Consider the following 21873-nt stretch of genomic DNA (forward strand, 5'->3'; position numbering starts at 1 on the left):
TACTGGTATCCTGATTAAAGGCATTCAACCCCTTTTTCACCCGTCCTATTGGGATTTTCTGAGAAAAAAAAAAAAGAAAAAAACGTGTTTCTTTATTTTTAATGATGATTCTAAGTACCAATTTTTACATCTGTATACTTTCAAAGTTTTGAGATATAGATACACTCATTTGAAAAATTCACCCCCTTTTCACCCCCCGATTAACTGGATTTTCCAAAAACAAAAAATACGTGTTTCTTTATTTTTAAAGGAGATCCAAAATACCAATTTTCAGGTTTATAATATCTTCAGTTTCTGAGATATAAGTATCCTCATTAAATGCATTCAACCCCTTTTTCACCCCTTTCCAGCCCTCCTATTGGGATTTTCCGAAAACAAAAAAATACGTGTTTGTTTATTCTTAATGAAGATTCTAAATACCAATTTTTACATCTGTAAACTTTCAAAGTTTTGAGATACAGAAACACTCATTTTAAAAATTCACCCCCTTTCCCCCTTCCCATTAATTGGATTTTCCAAAAACAAAAAAATACGTGTTTCTTTATTTTTAAAAGAGATCAAAAGTACCAATTTTCAGGTCTGTAATATCTACAGTTTCTGAGATATAAGTACTGGTATCCTGATTAAAGGCATTCAACCCCTTTTTCACCCGTTCTATTGGGATTTTCTGAAAACCAAAAAATACGTGTTTCCTTATTTTCAAAGAAGACTCTAAATACCAATTTTTACATTTGTAAACTTTTAAAGTTTTGAGATATAGATACACTCATTTTAAAATTTCACCGCCCTTTTCACCCCCTTAGCAACGGAATATCCAAATATCCTCTCTTAGCGAGCACCTACATCTTAATATGAATGTATCCCCAAAATTTCATTTCTTTATGTCCAGTAGTTTTGGCTCGGCGATGATGAATCAGTCAGTCAGTCAGTCAGGACAAGCTATTTTATATATATAGGTGTAAGAAATTTATTGGATGTGTTCCGAGTTGTCAGTGGGGAGAAGGCGTGAAATGACATTAGTAGATGAATACATTTGAGTGATGTCTTTAAAAGTAGAAAAGATCACAATATGAAGATAAAATTAGAATTCAAGAGGACAAATTGGGGCAAATATTCGTTTATAGGAAGGGGAGTTAGGAATTGGAATAACTTACCAAGGGAGATGTTCAATAAATTTCCAATTTCTTTGAAATCATTTAAGAAAAGGCTAGGAAAACAACAGACAGGAAATCTGCCAGTTGGATGACTGCCCTAAATGCAGATCAGTAGTGACTGTTGTTGTTGTTGTTGTTGTTGTTGTCGTCGTCGTTGTTGTCGTTGTCGTTGTTGTAAACATTACAATAGTTTGAAGACAAGTAAGAATATTTATAGTGTTTGAGAGGAGTTGAGAGGAAAAAAAATGCTAACCTTCTAGCAAACAGAAATTTTAAAAACACAAGAGTATATTCCCTGACTTAGCTTAGGAATCTCATGGAATGTCAATTTTCATACACACCAGACATGAATACAAAGGGTGCAGAGATACTCAGGCCCCCCCCCCCCCCCCTATTTATGCAACTTAGACATACCTTAAACTCTTTACTAAGTCTTATAATTGCACAATGATACCAATGCTATTTTGTAATACTTTTAAATATTTTTTAATCTGGTATGGGGTCATGCAATTAAGTTGCTCTTTCTCTAATTTTGCTCCTCACCTAGCTTGATTTATTCTTTTTTTCTGCCTTTGATCAACAATCACAATGCATCTATTCTTACATTTCTGCCTCTATCCTCTTTCCTATTTTTTAATGTTTTATTTAATCTCTCTTATTTCCTTCTAGTGAATATTTTTGTTTGTGGTGTTGGTTACTGTAGTCACGTCCTAGTTCGTGGGCAACAGCTGAGTGTCCTAATAAGTGGTACTGAGAGTCGGGATACCAGTTACTATGGAATGGGAGTGGGCATTTTGGACATATTTTGAGTCAAGGCCCTTCTTGTGCTCAGACGGCTAGAATTATACAATACACTGTAACTCGTTAGAGGAGAGATTCACACTGGGACTATGTGTAAGTACCGTAGCAGCCTGCATACCATAATTTTCACCACACACGCTCAGAACATTTTAAGCAAGCCCCAGATCTATGGGAGTAATGGAGACAGGCAAGGGACTCCTTGGAAACAACTTTGCAAATGAAATAGAATTAGATGGAAAGCTATTAATATCAGAGGGACTTATGGAAGAAAGAAAGTGGAACTGACAGTCAGCAAAGAGGATGCATCTGGATGCATTAGGAGTTAATTATATTTGGGTAAAGGGGGATGGGGAATATATAGAGATAAAAAAGTATCCTTAATAAGTGTTAAAAATGGAAGGGCAGCGTGGAAGGGTAGGACTGTTCATCAGGAATACTACTGCATCCAAGATTGTGTCTGTTAGGCAAGTAAATGAGCGAATGATGTAGGTAGATTTGACTGTTGGAGATATAGATGTTGACTGATGTTTGTTGTTTAAAGGGGCCTAACATCGGGGTCATCGGCCCCTAATGGTATGAAGTGAGACGAAATGAAGTGACTTAAAAAGTACAAAATCCTCTACTGACCAGAATTCTAAGCGTGAAGACGAAGAATGAATGGATGGACGGATATGAATTTAAAATGATCAGTGGATCCAACCCACAGTGCCTCACGTGCACAGAAGCTGGCACAAAACAATAGTATTACTGACCAAGGGACTGCTTCTATAGCACGATGCTGAATCGATTATGCTTTTAGATGAATCGGGCCAAAATCCAGGTCATCGGCCCCTCATAATGGTATTTATCGCTAGGAAAGTAGAACCATGCTATGTGTAACGTTGCGGTACTAATCAAAAGTAGCAGAGACTCACGGTATTCTACACATTATGGTACTATTCACAGGTAGTGTAATGCGCACATGTAACACAGATCTATGGTGTTTCGCACATTGTGGTGCTATTTACAGGCAACGCAAACCTATGGCGTTCCTCACGTAAGTGGACTAACCACAGGGACTTGTACTATACCGTGGAATTCCTCGCATAGTGGAAACTGAGCATAGGTAAGGCAGAACCATGGTGTCGCTCATATAGGGGTACAAATCACAGGTACTGTAGGACCCACCTCCTGATTCACACACTGTCGCTACTAATCACAAACCTATTGTGTACCTAACACAGTGGTAGTACGCACAAGTAAATACGACCCATGGTGTTCCCTGCATGATGGTACTAATTACAAGTAGTTTCATGGTTCTAATTGGATCATCCCTTGGTCACCCCTTTTAGTCGCCTCTTACAACAGGCAGGGGATACCGTGGGTGAATTCTTCGGCTGCATCCCCCACCCACATGGGGGGTGCGTGTTTGGTCTGCAAGAGGTATTTTATTTCCCCTCAAGTCCGCCGGCAAGCCGGTTAGGACGCCCCTATCCGCCACCTGGGATGCGCCACGTGGGAGTATCACCTCTCCCCCTGCTACACCAGCGTAGTAGGTTCGTGGTTAAAGATATTAGGATGAGAATTGTCTCAGTGTATTCACCATGTGAGGGTGCAGATGAGGATGAAGTAACAAGTTTTATGAAGCACTGAGTGACGTCGTAGGCAGGGTCAACACAGCAAGGCTAGGATAGTACTAATGGGTGATTCCAATGCGAGAGTTGGAGAACAGAACTGAAGGATACGAAGAGGTAAGGGGTAAATGTGAGGAAGATATGGAAGCTAACAGGAAAAGGAAGCATTTACTGGACTTCTGTGCTAGTATTGGATTAGTAGTTACAAATAAATTCTTCAAGCATAAGGCTATTCACCGCTACACATGGGAGGGTAGGGGCACCAGATCCACAATAGACTATTATAATAGACTTTGAATTCAGGAAATCTGTTAGCAATGTGCGGGTATTCCAGGAATGTTTTTGATGATACAGACCACTATCTGATCTGTAGTGAATTAAGTATCTCTAAGTCTAGGATAGAGAAAGTGAAATCTGTCTGCATAAGAATAAGGATCGAAAATCTCCAAGACAAGGAAATTAGGCAGAAGTACTTGGGTATCAATAATGTAAAGTTCCACACAGTAGACAGTAAGCAGGTTCTGGATATAGAAAGAGAATAGGTGGCATACAGGGATGCTAAAGGAGCAACAGCAATGGAATGCTTGGGAACAACTGTGTGTAAAGATGGGAAAAAGTGAACTTCTTGGTGGAATGACAATGTGAAGGCAGCTGGTAAACATGAAAGAAAGGCGTATCGGAAATGGCACAAAACAAGGACTGATGCAGACAGGGAGTTGTATGTAGATGAAAGAAAGAGAGCGAAACAAATAGATATTGAATCCAAGAAGTCGTCATGGGAAGATTTCGGTAATAACCTGGAAAGGCTAGGTCAAGCAGCAGGAAATGAATAGTGTTTTGTGTCAATCAAATGAGCTCATAAAACATCAAGGAATCACTGGAAAATTGGAATGAGCTTTTTGAAAATCTTCTGAACTTAGAAGTAAATCTTTCTGGTGCCGTTACAAACAACCAAGCTTGTGAGGAGAAGGACAATGATATTGGTGAAATTATGCTTGAGGAATTGGAAAGGATGGTAATCAAACTTCATTGTCATAAACCATCAAGAACAGATAAAATTAGGCCTGAAATGGTGAAATATAATGGGAAGGCAGGGATAAAATGGCTTCATAGAGTAATCAGATTAGCATGGAATGTTAGTACAGTAGGCCTACCTTCGGAATGGAACAATTTAGTGTCACGCTTAGTTTCCTAACAACTGGAAAAAGTAACAAAGATCCGAAATTCTCCACTGCAATTTCAGCCCAGTCTCTGGGAGTAATTATTCCCAAAACCTGTGCTGCAATATACTGTATAAGGTGCTCAAGAAACAGTTTTTCAATTTAAGTACAATTAATTTATGTTACTTGTACAATGTAAAAAACAAATTAAAAAATCATGTTCCTTTACAATATAAAACTACAGTATATACAATGTAAGCTTTCTGTACAATATAAAACAATGATATATGATGTTTGTTTACCACTGCGTCTTTTGTAACTTTAGGATTAATTTACGACAACTTTAAGCGGACAGTAACTGTTTATAAGCAAAATTTGTTTTGTTTCTGTCGCTGTACTCTACTTTGTATTTCCCACAAGCACAGATTAGAACAGTATAGCTGGATAAATTCTATTAAAAACGCTCAAGGTATGATTCTCAATGCTTATATTATGTCCTATGAGTGAAGAGCACAGTTAGCTGCCAAGATTGAAGACCCCGCACATGCTCCAACTTGCATGCCTTATTACTTGCACACACACACACACACAGAAAAACCAGCTGCCAACAGTTTTACTCTCAGCCCAGCATCAGAAAGTACAGGAACAAAACTTCTACTACATCATCTTAGAACTGCGCAGGTAAGATAGACTCTAGGACGGATCATCTATGGGATCCTATTAAGTACGTCCTCAACAAGTACCTATTGTCTTCTAGAAGTATTCCACCCATGATTCTTCCTATTTCAAAATCTGCTCTGATTTGACAGTTATTTATTAAATATGGTACTGCCATGTACTGAACATGGCCAGAGAGCTACAATGTCTCTGCTAAGAAGATTTGCACCTACAATGGTCTGCACATTCACACAGAAATACCCTTGATGGTTTCCGTATAGCTCACCCCTTTCAACACTGAAAGACAGAATTCTTATAAGAGTGCAATTTATAGCTCCTAAAACAATGGGAAAAATGTGAAAATTTATAAAAATCTTGAATGACTTCTGGGTGTTGTTCTACCAGAAGAGAAACAAGTAAATGCCTTGCCAATGCTTCAATGGCAGACGAAACGCTTACATACTGTTGTGTTGCACACATACAATCAACAACAATTAACTGGAAAGAGTCTGCAGCACATTATCGAAGAGCTATCAGCAACTGTTGCATCCGAGATACTGGTTTCTATCTGTGGGAAACTCTAATCCATCTTCAATTTCTTATAGTACCTTCTTTACTATGGCTTTGGATATTCTGTATCTTAATAGAAAATGTTCTTCTGACAACTCTAAAAGGAATTTCTTCTTTGTACAGGTTATGTACAGCAGCAAAGCTTCAAATATGTCTTCTACATGCCACCAATTTGAAGTTTTAATAGCTGTTAAAAGGTTGATTGATTGTGAAACATGCCTGAAACTCTTAACAATAGCCCTGTTTTCCTTTAATTTCTAAACTAGCTGTAGTAACTACCAATTGTTGACGGTACAATCATATACAGGGTCTCTCACTCGAAGTGGGGCCGGCCGGTCGGCCGGCGCTGCGCACATGGCAACTCGCCGAGCTTGGGGCTGGGAAAACGCTCATATGAATCGCATGTAAATAACAAGCGCACATAATAACGCATAATCCAAGTAAAATAATTTCTCACCTTGTCACAGAATATGTTGAAAATGTCTTCCACCTGCATTTACATATTTCTGGCTTCATTTAAGGGAATTTTCATTCATACACATTAGTTCATCTACCGAGATAGCCTCAATTTCTCAAAATTATTATTTGGCATCCAGCTGCATAGAGAGAGTGGTGTCATATGGAGCTGAAACATGGACATTAAGAAAGAAAGAAAGAAACAAACAAACAAAGTGTTTGGAAAGTTTTGAAATATGGTGTAGAGAAGAATGGAAAAAGTGGAGCGGACAGATAAAGTGAGAAGCGATGAAGTGCTAAGAAAAGTAGGAGAGAAGAGACACCTGAAGAAAATGATAAGAATGAGGAAAATTTCCTGGTTGGGTCACATTCTACGTAGAAATTGTCTTCAACAGAGGGTGATGAAGGGAAAAATAGATGGAAGGAAAGGAAAAGGAAGAATATGGTTTGGAATGTTAACAGATATCAAACAAAGGAGAAACTTTGAACAATTGGAACAAGATGCTCAGGACAGAGAATCTTGGAGGATCTCCAGTTGATATCTGTCTCAAGACAGATTCACAGAAGAAGAAGAGAGTCGGAATGAGCTTGTCTATTTTTTGTTTCAATTTATACAACATAATAGATGAAACGTTTTTTTTTTTTACAGCACCGAGTGAGTTGGTCATGCGGTTAGCGGCGCGCAGCTATGAGCTTGCTCTTGGGAGATAGTGGGTTCGAACCTCCCTGTCAGCAGCCCTGAAGATGGTTTTCTGTGGTTTCCCATTTTCACATCAGGCAAATGCTGGGGATGTACCTTAATTAAGGCCAGGGTAGAAATAGAATTGGGGCAAATATTCATTTATAGGAAGGGGAGTTAGGGATTGGAATAACTTACCAAGAGAGATATTCAATAAATTTCCAATTTCTTTTAAGAATCATTTAAGAAAAGACTAGGAAAACAACAGATAGGGAATCTTCCACCTGGGCGACTGCCCTAAATGCAGATCAGTATTGAGTGATTGATTGTTTAACACAGGCTGGTGCCATGTTAATTTAATACTTGTGTAAAATGTGTTTTAAGTATATTTAATATGAGTTAACAGCAGTTGAAGAAACCAGACCCAGTTTAAGAGTTGTAAAACAGTATAACTGAACAACAACCATAATAGCAATAACAGCCACAAACACAAACTTCAATGCCAACTCCCCCTTGAAGGTTGTTAAATTCAAATGGCCGCTACCTGCCAATGCAGAATGTGATGTACCAGAAGTGAAGAGACACAAGCAAGCTGAGTAGCATCCAATCAACGAAGTACGTTTGGATCAAATTAACCACATGCCAGGGTTCGATGACAAAAAATTGCATCAAGATGCAAGGCTTCAGAACGCAACAACAGAACTCATTTCTTGTGCCTAAAATGTCAAGTTCACATTTGCATGAAGAAGGAACGCAATTGCTTCCAGAGTTATTATACTCCATAAATCTGTAGAGGAAGAAAGTTTTTCATTCTTCAGGCACTGTTTCTGTGCTATTAACCAGTGTCTCCAGTAAACTAATAGGCAATCGTAGGCGCTGAATTGCCAATACCAAACTTTTGTGTTACTTCTTGGCCGTTTTCCAGAAATTTTCTTTCTGCGATCAGCTTGCACCAACAGTTGGTTGGAATATAAAAGGGATGCCAAAGTATTTGGTGTACCAGGAAAGAACCTTCTGGACCTGGTTCACTTCAGGCAACACATCGGTGAATCTTTGAACCTCTCTCAAAAAGTGCAACCTTCCCAATCCACTATCCCTTGGTCTCCCCTTTTAGCCACCTCTTACGAGCAGGGGATATTGTGGATGTATTCTTTGTCTGCATCCCCCACCCACAGGGGGTAAATGAATCTACAATTGACTTAACACCTTCAAAATGTTGATTGTAGAAACTGACAGCTTGACTCCAAGTGCCCTATCCCACAGTATTAAAATAGGCTCAGGTGGCAAGGCTACGTGTGTTAGATGTCCTTTATAATATTCAACTCTCACTGAGGCATTCACAAATACTTTTACTGTAGACGTTATTAAATTATTTACATTCATAAAATTACATCTCATTTCTTCAGCGATACGTTGTAATGAGTGTTAAACATGTGAAAGAAACAATCATCATCTTCTTAGCATTTGTCCTGCAATGGAGCAGTGTCCGCTGTTTTGCAAGCCAATCTCCACTTGGTTCTATTAAGAGCATCATTTGAAACAAGATGAACATCGTGCATGTCTTCTTGGAGGCGATCAAGTCAGCCTTTCTTGGGCCGACCATGCGGCCTATTTCCAGATACTGTGATGCAAAGTGTCATCTGTACAATAGATTAACCTTCTCTACGCATTACATGGCTGTCTACCATTGGAGCAACTCCTGTGATTTTCCAGATTTCTAGGTTGGCGACATGATCTAGCCAGGTCAGCATGTGCATCTCCATGACATGAAGTGTTTGCTCATGCTTGACTGTTACTGGCCAGCATTCAGAGCCATACAGAGCGACTGGGTGAACAACAGTCCTGTAAACCTTTGATTTCAGGCGATTGGTATCCGACAATCGCAGAGAACACCAGTAGTTTGCCCCCACTTCATCCAGGCCGCAATTACTCATGCACAGGCGTCTGAAATAGTGTCACACTCAGCGATGACCAAAGAACCAAGGTACTTAAACTGTTCTACTTTGTTGAGTTCTTGGCCATCTATCTGCATGGTTCCATTTGATTGCAGATCGCACTCCATGTACTCAGTTTCCTTGGTATTGAATCGCAAGTCCATGTGCTCTTAGTTTTTTGTTCCACTTCTTAACCTGCTCTTGAATCAGTTGACTCCCCTCAGCAGTCAGTAGGACACTGTCAGCATACAGGAGTGACCGTTGAGGTGATAACTGGATATCGGAGGTAACTGTGGCCATACGCAAAATGAAGAGAGGCGGTGATAGGGCCGATCCCTGGTGGACACCAACCTGAATGGGGTATAGCGGTGAAATTCCAGCAGGGCATCAGACGGCACTGGTAGAGCTCCGATAGAGAAAATTTATCCAACACACATACTCCTCAAGGACGGCATGTGATCTAAGTGCATGCCAAATCAGTTCATGAGGAATGCGGTCAAAGGCCTTTTCCGATCCAGGAAGGTAATATGGAGTGGCCTGTTCTTTTCCAGGTGTTTTTTCGTAAGTAACCGAACTGCATGAATGGAATCACTCATTCCACATCTTTTCACAAATCCACACTGGTTTGGAGTGACGTTGACGATACTTTGCAGGTGCTGAACTATAATACGTACTAAGAACTTCATGGCATGACATAGTAGGCAAATAGGCCAATGGTTTGTACAATCATTACTGTCGCCCTTGCCTTTCCAAGTAGGCACAGTAGCGCTTGTTGACCAGGACAATGGTAGCACTTCTTCTATAATAAACTGGTTGAGCAGGGTTGCGATCAGCTCGGCACCTTGTTGTCCAAGCATTTTCCATGCTTCAGCAGGAATGTCGTCAGGTCCTGTGGCCTTTCCAGGTTTCATTTTCTGCATGACCTCCTGAACTTCCGAGGAAGTTATAAGCGAGACAGGTCCTGATATTGGTATTGCACTGTGTATTCTTTCTTGCAGACTGTGGAAAAATGCCTGTTCCAGCATTCCAGGTTTCCGGAGTATGTTATACACTTCATCCTTGATATACATGACATGCCCAATATCTTGGATTAGGCCACGACGTGATCGAGCCAGTCGGTCAATACCTTTTTCTCCTTCTGATGTATCCAAACACTCATACAGATCCTTAAAGGAATAGCTTTAGCTATAGCTACAGCCTTTTTGGCCCAAATCTTTAAGTCTCCTATATTGTTTGAGGTTGCCATCAATGTCAGTATTCCGCCAAATTTTGTAGGCACAATTCTTCTCTTTTATTGCAGCTTGCACCTCGTCATTCCACCACCAAGTTTGTTTATCTATGTATGGTTTACCTGGTTTTGTTGTTCCCAGGATATCAGATACAGCACCATTTATATGTGTGGCAAGGTCTTCCCAAACCATATTAGCTGGCTGACCTGTATCTGAATATGGTGCGTTGAGAAGCGCAACTTTCTTTCTTCTAGTTAGGTAGTTTCCACCATTTGATATGACATGGTCCTGTTGTTTTCTGTCATGGTTTCCATACATTGTTAAAGCGAAGATCCAAAATTAGAAGTCAGTGCTGAGGCACGATGCTGTCCGATGGGACAACTTTGCATCGAACACACTCTTAAGCTCACATCAACAGAGTAAAAATTGACAAGAGCGTCCACCTTTTCAATACAATACATCAGGTAAATAACATTACATTACATTACATTACATTACATTACATTACATTACATTACATTAAAAGGTGGACAATCTTGTAAATTTATTCCTTACAATTGTACTTCAATACGGAACAAAAATGAAATTTAGAGCTTATAATTAACGAGTATCCAATAGCTGGCCTGAGTGTTTCCTCCACCAACGATATATGTAATGAGATGTTAAAAATTAAATAACTGGAAAGGAGGTTCAACCTATTCAATACTCAAAAGAAAGAAACGTAGCAATCACATTTCTATTTAAATGGGACCGGTTTCGACCTTAGTCTAGGTCATCATCAGCCATAAAAAACATGTAAAATGTTTATGAATGTTGGAGGTCAGTTTCACACTCTGTTAGGCACAAAGACATGACACCACATTCTGTCCTGCACAAAGTCACAACACTACCAATTAACATGCGAAGATCAAAAAGGCTTGAATTCGCAGACAAACAGATCTGTAGTAGAAAGCCGCCAGCTCCCGGTGACCAGCGCGGCACACTCAAGGTCACGCGCTGCGGCCAAACACCAAAGTAGAGTGGAGAACGTTTCGAAGGTCCAGAACCTGTCACGGCTGTGGGAAGCCAAGTACGTATATAAAAATATACGACGCCAATTAGTACAACCGAATGAGCACCCGTACTCCAGTTAAGTTCTTGGTAAACAGTTGACTTGAAAAAACAATTGTAGAGAGAAGAAAAAAATGTAGTAAAAAGCGCAATATCGGAAAACAAATGAAAACCTATATGCACAGTGCGCTATTTTTTAAAAAGAAAAAATTTTTTTAGGTTATGATTGAAGTAGTCGAAGTTGGCGCAAGACAAAAATTTTTGAAAGAGGAGAATAAATTAAACAAGGAAGATTGATAGTGAAATAAGAGAAAGAATAAAAGAAATTGAAGTTGGATGGTAATGAGGAAAGATAAGATAGGGAAATGAAGGAGGGGTAGTTTAAGGTGGGTTAGGAGGGTGGGTTATTGGAGGTAGAAAATGTGGGTGGGAACTATGTAAGACATGGAAAATAGAATTGGGGTTTTGGAATTTGGAATTTTTGAGAAGAAGAATTAGGAAGTCAAAAAGGATATTGGGTTTTTCAGAAATGTCGTTTAAATTGAAATTAGGGTTGAAGTACTGGTCAAGGTGGATAAAGCAATTTTCAGTAATGTTTAAGAGGGAGCCTTTGTTAATGATTTTAAGTATGTTTATGTCATTGTCAATACTGGTGAAACTATGTTTGGAGTCTTGTATGTATTGACAATGACATAAACATACTTAAAATCATTAACAAAGGCTCCCTCTTAAACATTACTGAAAATTGCTTTATCCACCTTGACCAGTACTTCAACCCTAATTTCAATTTAAACGACATTTCTGAAAAACCCAATATCCTTTTTGACTTCCTAATTCTTCTTCTCAAAAATTCCAAATTCCAAAACCCCAATTCTATTTTCCATGTCTTACATAGTTCCCACCCACATTTTCTACCTCCAATAACCCACCCTCCTAACCCACCTTAAACTACCCCTCCTTCATTTCCCTATCTTATCTTTCCTCATTACCATCCAACTTCAATTTCTTTTATTCTTTCTCTTATTTCACTATCAATCTTCCTTGTTTAATTTATTCTCCTCTTTCAAAAATTTTTGTCTTGCGCCAACTTCGACTACTTCAATCATAACCTAAAAAAAATTTTCTTTTTAAAAAATAGCGCACTGTGCATATAAGTTTTCATTTGTTTTCCGATATTGCGCTTTTTACTACATTTTTTCTTCTCTCTACAATTGTTTTTTCAAGTCAACTGTTTACCAAGAACTTAACTGGAGTACGGGTGCTCATTCGGTTGTACTAATTGGCGTCGTATATTTTTATATACGTACTTGGCTTCCCACAGCCGTGACAGGTTCTGGACCTTCGAAACGTTCTCCACTCTACTTTGGTGTTTGGCCGCAGCGCGTGACCTTGAGTGTGCCGCGCTGGTCACCGGGAGCTGGCGGCTTTCTACTACAGATCTGTTCGTCTGCGAATTCAAGCCTTTTTGATCTTCGCATGTTAATTGGTAGTGTTGTGACTTTGTGCAGGACAGAATGTGGTGTCGTGTCTTTGTGCCTAACAGAGTGTGAAACTGACCTCCAACATTCATAAACATTTTACATGGTTTGGGATAGCAACAGTCTTGAGTAAGGAGTGTACTCTCCCTCGGGTACATTTGACCCAAATGTTCAATGTACCTGATCGTGATAAAATCAATGTCAAATTTATTATAAACAACAGCTGGATGTTTAACAGTTAATTGGATAAGACTGAGTGTTGTTATTAAAATGTTCTCATTATAAAAATATACGATTGTATGCTTTCTGTCGCGTGAAGCAGTGTCAAGTTTCCAAGTTGAGGCTGCTGCTTAACTGCGAAATTGTGTCCTTGGCGTCTGCGAACAGTCATGTGTGAATATTAAAATGTTGTAATTATAAAAATATACAATCATAGGAGCTTTACCGCACAAGTATAACACCAGGAATAGAAGTGTTAGTCAGGCAGGAGCTGCTGGAACAGTCAGATCTACCTAGCACAACCTTGACGAACAATTCCCCTTTCCAAGACTAATAATCACATCAACAAGAAAGATTACACACATGACTGTTTGTAAACAGCTATACTAAATATGCTCAAGCACGATGAAAATATCAGATTGAATTGATTCCATTAGACATGCAGTCAAACACTTTTCAAGATCTTCACACACAATTTACTTAACCTAAAAAATCATGTTATGTACAACATAGCAAGAAATCTGAGAGTCATGCTGGCAAACCCAGCTTTGGAACAAATGTGACACATTTTTCATTACAAAATTATTAATCTAAACATGCACTGTTTTTGGCATTGACTGTATTAATAATGAATTACACAGAAACTTGAAACTGAAAAGAAAAATGTAAATAATAAGTTTTCGTGAAAACTTTCCCAAGGATTTTAAAGGGTGGACCAATTGGTTTAGACAATACCTATCATACAAGGTAAAATTTAGCAGTGCAAGACAAAATAAAATAGCAGACATCACTAAGCCTGCAAATAAAACATTGGAAGAATGAATCAGCAATGTAACATTCAACAGGCAAGAAAGTGCAAATATCAACAATGCAACACAACAATCATCCACAAAACAAGTAACTATGCAGGGTTTCTCAACATAAAAAGATTTAATGATATAAAATTTGCTAAGTATTTTAAAGACCCAAAATTTCAGACAAGAAACTTTGTCAATTTAGAGTAATAGGAAACAAAAATTAAATATACAATGAGGTTCACTTCAGAAGTGAAAGGAGAGCAACAACTTTATCATTACTTAAGTAAGAGAATTGGAAAAAGTATTTGGTGTGCTGAACGAGACCATGAACTGGGGCACACACACATTGAAAGCCTTGATATCAATCTTGAGACATCACCTCTATGCATCTCTTTTAATTAAATTAATGTATTTTTCTTTTATCTGCTTCTTCTATATATTTTTGTCACTACATATCTTCTTATTCTAAATTGTACCTAGATTATTTAATTTGTACTGTTTAATAAACTTTGTCAGTTTGGCAACCTCAATTATTTGAGGAAAAATAAATAATGAAATAATAAGCTAGTAAGAAAGATAGGAACACTCACAAGGATAACATTAAAGGCAGGCAGAGGAAACAACAGAAAATAGAAACAAAGAACCACAAAAAAGGACATGGGCAAATTCAACTTTATGTACTTCCTGTCATTTTCGTAGATGGGCTCTCCTCTCATTAATTCAAGCTCTTCAACATCTCCTTCTTCTTAGCCTGTGACAAGTTCATTTCTGCTTCCCAGTTTCATCAGAGGGGAGGGCATTTACACATAGTGAATGAGGCATTCTTGAGAATTATTTTCTCTTGAGTAGGAAATTTGGGTTAGGGAGAATGCTGCATAAATACAAGTAAAGAAAGAGGAAAGAAGTGGGTTCCCTATCCTCCTTCCAAGCTTCCTATGTTTGATCATTTACAACTCTGACATTAATTATGAACGTCTTCTAAATATATTTCTTTTTCGGTTGCTATTTGAAGGTAACAAGAATGTGATGGAAGTGTATGTATGTATGTACCTATCATACAAGGTAAAATTTAGCAGTGCAAGACAAAATAAAATGGCAGATATCACTAAGCCTGCAAATAAAACATTGAAAGAATGAATCAGCAATGTAACATTCAACAATGTATGTATGTATGTATGTATGTATGTATGTATGTATGTATGTATGTATGTATGTATGTATGTATGTATGTACCTGTTTGTTAGATTCTTGTTTCCTTCAAGTAACAACTAAGAAAAAAATTTAAGGTGTATAATAATATATCAGTCTATTTTCTGAATTGGTGATAACATATTTTGATTTGCTGACTACAAATGTTAATATATTTATAGTAAATCATTTCCATACTACACCTGCTAAGGCCTATGGAACTAATAAATTAATAAATTAAGTAACTGGATATCAAAAGGAAAATTGGCAAGATATTTTCAATTTTTAAAAACCTAACATGTATACAAACTTCAGTATCTGACATCTCAAATCTAGCCAAACAAGCAACATTATCTTTGATTATGCCTGAAACAGATGTTAAATTTCCAAGCCTACAACAATTTGAGACAGTAACAAGCTTTACTGATGGAAGCTTTACTGATGATGTTAGGAGGACTTTTTCTCAACATTTCAGAGATACTGGTTCGTTATATTTCAGGTAAGTATACAGTAATTCCATTTTCTAGCCAGCTATGGGCCTAACTTGATAATAAAATTCAAGTGATCCTCATAATTTGTTATAGTATTATTGTGCATTGAGAAACCCTGAAACTAGGGGGTGCAACATGTAACAGACACACTGACACTGTACTACTCCGGCGCTGTGTCACCACGATGGCAACAGGGGGTAGAGAAACAGCATCATTCTCTTCTGGCTGGTCATCAGGACTGATGGCTACAGTGGGCAGCTTTGTGTTGCTCTCGAACAGCTTACGATGATGCTGAACCCTGGAAACCGACCTGTGCTCATCACCAAAGTGTTTTGGGGAAGAAATAGTGGCTAAAAGGTCTTTTGATTAACTAGACCAAAAGAAATCTATTTATAACTTAGAAACTGGGGATTTGTCAGTTTCCAAGCAGCACTGACAAAATATTTTTCCAGCACAACCAAGCATCTCACAAGTTGGAAACACTTCTCAAAGTAGTAACAGTAAACTTTCCGGTAACTGCCATGATTAATTTGTTTGTTTGTTTGTTTGTTTGTTTGTTTGTTTGTTTGTTTGTTTGTTTGTTTAATTATAGAAGCCTCCAAGTGGATGTATTTTAGGGTGGTATTATTACAGTCAGGCAATCCCTGGGCGATATGTTAGGATTGTTCCTATATGATCAACTCTCTTGCCAGAAGGGTTAGATATAAATCATAACAGCATTTGTGAGTATAGACATGTTATGACTGAGCTCTTGAAGTATATAAATACCGTAATAAGACCATATTTCAGTTGAAAAGCTAGATAACAAACACCATGTGACAGTAAAATAAACACTTCCCTCCTTGCCATCTAAGAAGAGATTAAAAGATATTATCTGAATTTGAAATTATGGGTATGAGGAGTATAATACCAGTACCTAATAGATCATGAAAGCTGTTTAAAGCAATGAACATACCAGCATTTTTACATAGTATATAGGAGTCTAAAATATTTACAAGAGCAAAACAGCACAATGATGTGTTTCCTAAATACAGCAAAGAAAAATACACAATTTAAAGACAAAAAGATGTTAACAGTTCAGGACCATCCCCACCAAGCAACTGCAAAGCAAGCAACCTAGAATTTTAAAAAATAACTTTAAAATCTACACCGAGAGTAATATTCTACGATAAGTATGTAAACCGAAATGAAGAAAGTACTACTAACAAAGTTAAGGAAAATGTATTTTGATTAGTTACAAAAAGTATGGAAATAAATATGTTGAAATGTTAGAATAATATGAGTACATGAATACTATAACCTTTCAATGAAATGACATGAGATATAAAAGCAAATGGGAGGGACATCAGGTTGTCTCAGTATATTTTATTTTATTTTTTACATCATTTAATATATATCCTCTCTGCTGTACTTGGAAAAAACAGAAACCAACATTAATTGTACCACCTAATTAAAATGAAGACCGACAAAAGACAAGTGCTGAAAGTCTACATCTTCTGCATTATCAATGCCAAATTTCTCCTTTCTGTCATCATAGAGGATGCTCTAATCTCAAATCTGCAATAAGATAATGTAACACATGCCTTCTCAGGTTGAATATGCTTATCTTCAACTCCAGATAAAAGACAAATTCAGGGTAATGAGAGTGAATTAAAACAAAGAAATAAAATGGTACCCAAAAATAAGCAGTGATCACTATTCTGCAATATGTAAGCTGGAAGTATATTCAGACCTTGATCCCATACCTATTATAAAATAAAGAGAAAGCAGGTGAATGCAATGCTGAAGATAGAACTATATTTGTACAATAAAAACAAAAAGCCAATGATTACAATAGAAGCAGCTGAATTAAGCAGTAACACCTGCTGCATATTTAGAGGGCCTGGAAAGAATGTGTGCCTGCATATAGACCCATAAAGCTTAGCCAAATGTCATCATCTCTGCCCTACCTTTTGCAATCGTTGCTGAAGTATGCTCCATCTCCCGTACTGGAGCCCAGGCCTCTTGGGGACTTGGGGCTGTGTTGGTGGAGCATGCCTGGAGAGGAAGAGGCTCTAGGGGTAGCACGGGGGGACGCCCACGGAGGGAACTTGAAGGAGGCCGTGGGAGATGGGATCTGCAGCAAGCCACGACTGGAAGAATGAGAGAGGGAAGGTTCTATGGGCGGACCAGAACTCAGGACAGGTGAGGGAGGTTCTGGTACTACACGTAAGCCTGAAGTGCTGTTGCTAGACCAGAATCGCATGCGTCGGATCGTTGGAGAGGGAGGCACCTGCTGAGTATTATTAATGGATGAGGGAATAGAGAACGGAAGCAACCGTGGCGCCCACACCGGCCATGACGGGGACCTACAAAGCCCATGCAGAAAAATACAAAATGTATCAGATACAAGGGAGGGCAGGTAGACATGCCACACTTTATTATGCGGCAGCACAATAATGGCTGGCCTTCAACCATCTAACTACAGAATAATGTTTATACATTCTGCCATTAGATACTATTCTAAAACAAAAGCAGTAATTTCTTATACTTTATTTACAAAGGTATGCTAAATTTTATCATTATATCTTAACTCCAGGACCTGAGTATGATGGATACTAATGTTTTAAACAGCAGGAAAACTTAAAATTTTATCTTTTGTTTACATAATACCGTTGATCATTCAAGGTAAGAAACACTCACTGAATCATCTCACTGTAATACTGTAGTATTCAGTATTTTCCTGGAACACACAGATATATTTAATAAGGATATTTTCTATGAGAGTTTATGAAAATAAATGTTACATTTTTATGATTTATGACTTTCATATATCATTTTGAAGTAAATTAAAATCATATGGTCCAGGATGTACAATACCACAAAATAAGGATCTGGGAAGAAAGTGGCTGGACATGCAGATGTTGGAACTGAGCAACCTTGATATCAGTGATGAAATAGTTGCAACAAGCAATAGTGAGTAAAAAGATAGTATCCCATCATGCAACAGCCAAACAAAAATCTCTGAAATATTAAACATTGAATTTTTCTGCACAGAATTCAATTGAAAATGTTGGATGTTCTCAAGATTCATAACAGAATCCTTCCAGTTTCTATACAGGTGTGAAGGTTATTTCACTAGAACAACCAATGCATGAGAGGTCCACATTTTTAACTCAAAGGTTAGCCAAATACAGAAATGAAATTCAGTCAAATTTCTTGGACAACTTTTTAACGAAGCATGTACTGAGCTTAACTTTAAAATTCCAGAAGTTTACAATCAATGGAACAGATTGTACAGGGAGCATATTTTAAAACTTCATTGTGGAGTACCGAGACACAGGAACGCAGAGAAGCGGCGACAGCTAGCGCAGTGCCCGCAATGGCAAGCAAACGTAGCCATCTCAAAGAAGCGGCATGATTACTCCTGTAGAAACTAAACGGAACTGAACTCACCAGCTATATACATACAGTTGAACCTGCTTTATACGTAACTCTGTTCTGCGTAATTCGTACTTGTACGTAATTTCCTTTGGGTCCCTGCAAAATGTAATTTAAAAGCGTATTAATTAAACCTTATTTATACGTAATCTGTTTATACGTAATTCGCTGTCATACATATTAAGTAATGAAATTGAAATAATAAATAAGGTAGTTCAACCTATTCAATACAAATAAATATGAAATGTAGTATTACATTCCTATTTAATTAAAAGCGGAAGCGGTACCGGTTTCGACCCTAATCTGGGTCATCATCAGCCGAATAAAATGCAAAAAACAATGCATAGGTAAATAAGAAATTAAAGAGTTAGTCTTTCACAAAAACAGTTGAAGAGGCAAAATATGTTAATGGGGATTGGCACTGTGCAATTTTAAATCGTAAAATCTAGAAGAAGTAGAAAGTCAGCCACTTATAAGAAGTAAGGCACGATCTTCTGAATAGTAGCACAACACATGCAAATTTCAGCACTGTCTCATAATGTTTACAAGAAGAGGTGAAAAGTTAAATGAGCCAGCGAATGAGGCGTGATGTCACAATATAATTAACGAATATGAAGTCCCAAAATTGTTTAGAAGTCGAAGACGAGTCGCTTCATTGAAGCGAATTGCTAGCTCCTGAAGATCAGCGCAACACACTCAATGTCCAGCACTGTGCTTTCAAATGCCGACTGAACTCGGTGAATAGCTTGACGAACCAGTCTGTAATTGCTTCGGTTGCAAAAATGTGTGTGTGTGTGTGTGTGTGTGTGTGTGTGTGTGTGTGTGTGTGTGTGTGTGTGTGTGTGTGTGTGTGTATAGGCTAATACAATTTAATATAATTTAAGTACGTAAACAGGATCTTGTAGATTCTTTAGAACAGTTTACATCAACTGTTCTCTATATATATACATTTTAAATTTTTTTAAAATATTTATTTGTATTGAATAGGTTGAACTACCTTATTTATTATTTCAATTTCATTGTGATACATTTCAATACGAAACATTATGAAATTTTTATCTTTAAATACATATTAAGTGTCAGTGAAATATAACTGAGTTTTGCGTAATTGTAATGAGCACATGCTTTTTAAAAGAAACTACTGTGTTTACGAAGTTTCCTCTTTGTCGGTGTAGGCGGAAGTAGAGCGGTTGGGTTTTGGTGCTGAAACAGAAGACAGTTTCGCCAGAGTGACATTATTGACCCTTACTTACTGGCGACTTAACAAAGGCCAATCAAGGGAGTCCCCTTTGCTCTCTATCTCGCTCATCCTCTACCTTCATAATTTTTTACCTTCACAATGCCACTAAAGATTTACATTACAAGCAAAGTGAGCGGTTTGGGTGCGGAAACAAAAGAAAATGCAGTAAATTTGTTTGAATAAGAATAAATTTCTTTCGTGGGAACTGCGGAGAAGTAAAATGTCCACGGTACCGGTATCTGGTGTTTACTGTTGAACAGTAGTTTTTGTCATTCAGTTGCTTTTGATTAGGCATGGAGAACAGAAATAGGAAAAGTTATACCCTAGATGAAAAAGTAAAATTTATATGAGAAGTGGATGCTAGTCCACACAAAACAAAAACTGAAATTGCTTCAGACTTAGGGATTGCTTATACCATGCTATGTACCGTCATCAGTAAGAGAGTTCTTAAAACTGGGTTCAAAATCAGCAAAGCGCAACCATCAGCAAGAAGGAAGGTACGTAGATTTGGAGAAAGCACTTTTCACATGGTTCCAGCAAAAGCGAGCTGCAGCTCTACCAATTAGTGGCGACATGCTGAAGGCAAAAGCGATAGATTTAGCTAAAATTATGAGTATCACTGCTGATTTCAAGGCTTCGTCAGGATGGTTGCAAGGATTTAAAGATCATCATGGAATCACAGGGAGAACAATTTGCGGTGACTTAAAAGCTGTGGACGATGTCACAGTGCAACACTGGAAAGAAGAGGTTCTGTTGGGTATCTTAAGTGATGATCAGCCTCCAAACATCTACAATTGTGATGAGACCTGCCTATTCTACAATCTCATTCCTAATAAAACATTAGCTGAAAAAGGTGACTCATGCCATGGAGGGAAGAAAAGTAAAAATTTGTGTAACAGTAATTCTCGCCACCAATGTAGATGGATCTGACAAACTTCCTCAACTTGTGATAGGAAAATCGAAGAATCCGAGGTGTTTTAAGGGTGCAAAAACAAAACCTACGGAATATGAATTCAACAGAAATTCTTGGATGACTATGCTTCTAATGGAACAGTGGTTGAAAAACCTGGACATTGAAATGAAAAAGAAACAGAAGAAGATGCTTCTTCTTATGGATCGATGTGCAGCACATCCATCTCAAATCATTCTGGAGAATGTCCGAGTGGAATTTATTCCTCTTAACTGTACCAGTATTCTACAATCGCTTGATTTAGGCATCATTGCAAATTTCAAAGTGCATTATAGAAAAATGCTGGTTCAACATTTAATAACACTGAGTGATGCAGGAAATGAACCTCTCTCCATTAATTTGCTACAAGCCATGGACTTTATTTCGGCTGCCTGGAAGCAGGTGTCATCCTCCACAATCAGCAAGTTTCCGCAAAGCTGATGTCTTACTAGAAGAAGCTACCTCTAATAATGATTATGGGGACGAAGTTTTGTCTGGCAATGAGCTAACCCTAGCGGAGGGTGTAGAATTCGATACTTTTGTGCATTTTGATGATAATCTGGCTGTATGTGGAGAACTACCGGATGAAGAGATTATTGCTGACGTATGCCAACAACGCGGTGGTGATGGACCAGCTACAAGCGATAGTGACAGTGATGGAGATGGAGATGGAGATAACGACTTGAATCTTGAAACACCTGAACTGAGTGAAGTGTTAAGTGCAATCGATGTGTGTAGGAGTTACATCAGTGTGAAAAGTTATAGTGAAAATGCTTTGAATTCATTAC

The 21873-nt window shown here is 38.0% G+C and overlaps 1 protein-coding gene across 8 annotated transcripts in view; it reads right to left on the reverse strand.

Moving 5' to 3' along the window:
* Positions 1-21873, reverse strand: part of LOC136858482 (early estrogen-induced gene 1 protein) — a 611382-nt gene that overhangs the window by 27530 nt on the left and 561979 nt on the right. For 6 of the 8 annotated variants that reach the window (XM_068225564.1, XM_067138049.2, XM_067138048.2 and 3 more), the window contains one exon: positions 17426-17824. The exons of 1 other annotated variant lie outside the window; for it this stretch is intronic. In XM_068225564.1, the coding sequence (XP_068081665.1) occupies positions 17426-17824 (399 nt within the window). Of the gene's footprint in view, positions 1-15630; positions 15775-17425; positions 17825-21873 lie in introns of all 8 variants that reach the window. One more of the 8 variants, XM_067138053.2, reaches the window with a different exon arrangement.

Source organism: Anabrus simplex, chromosome 1, assembly GCF_040414725.1.
Source record: "Anabrus simplex isolate iqAnaSimp1 chromosome 1, ASM4041472v1, whole genome shotgun sequence".
Taxonomy (NCBI): domain Eukaryota; kingdom Metazoa; phylum Arthropoda; class Insecta; order Orthoptera; family Tettigoniidae; genus Anabrus; species Anabrus simplex.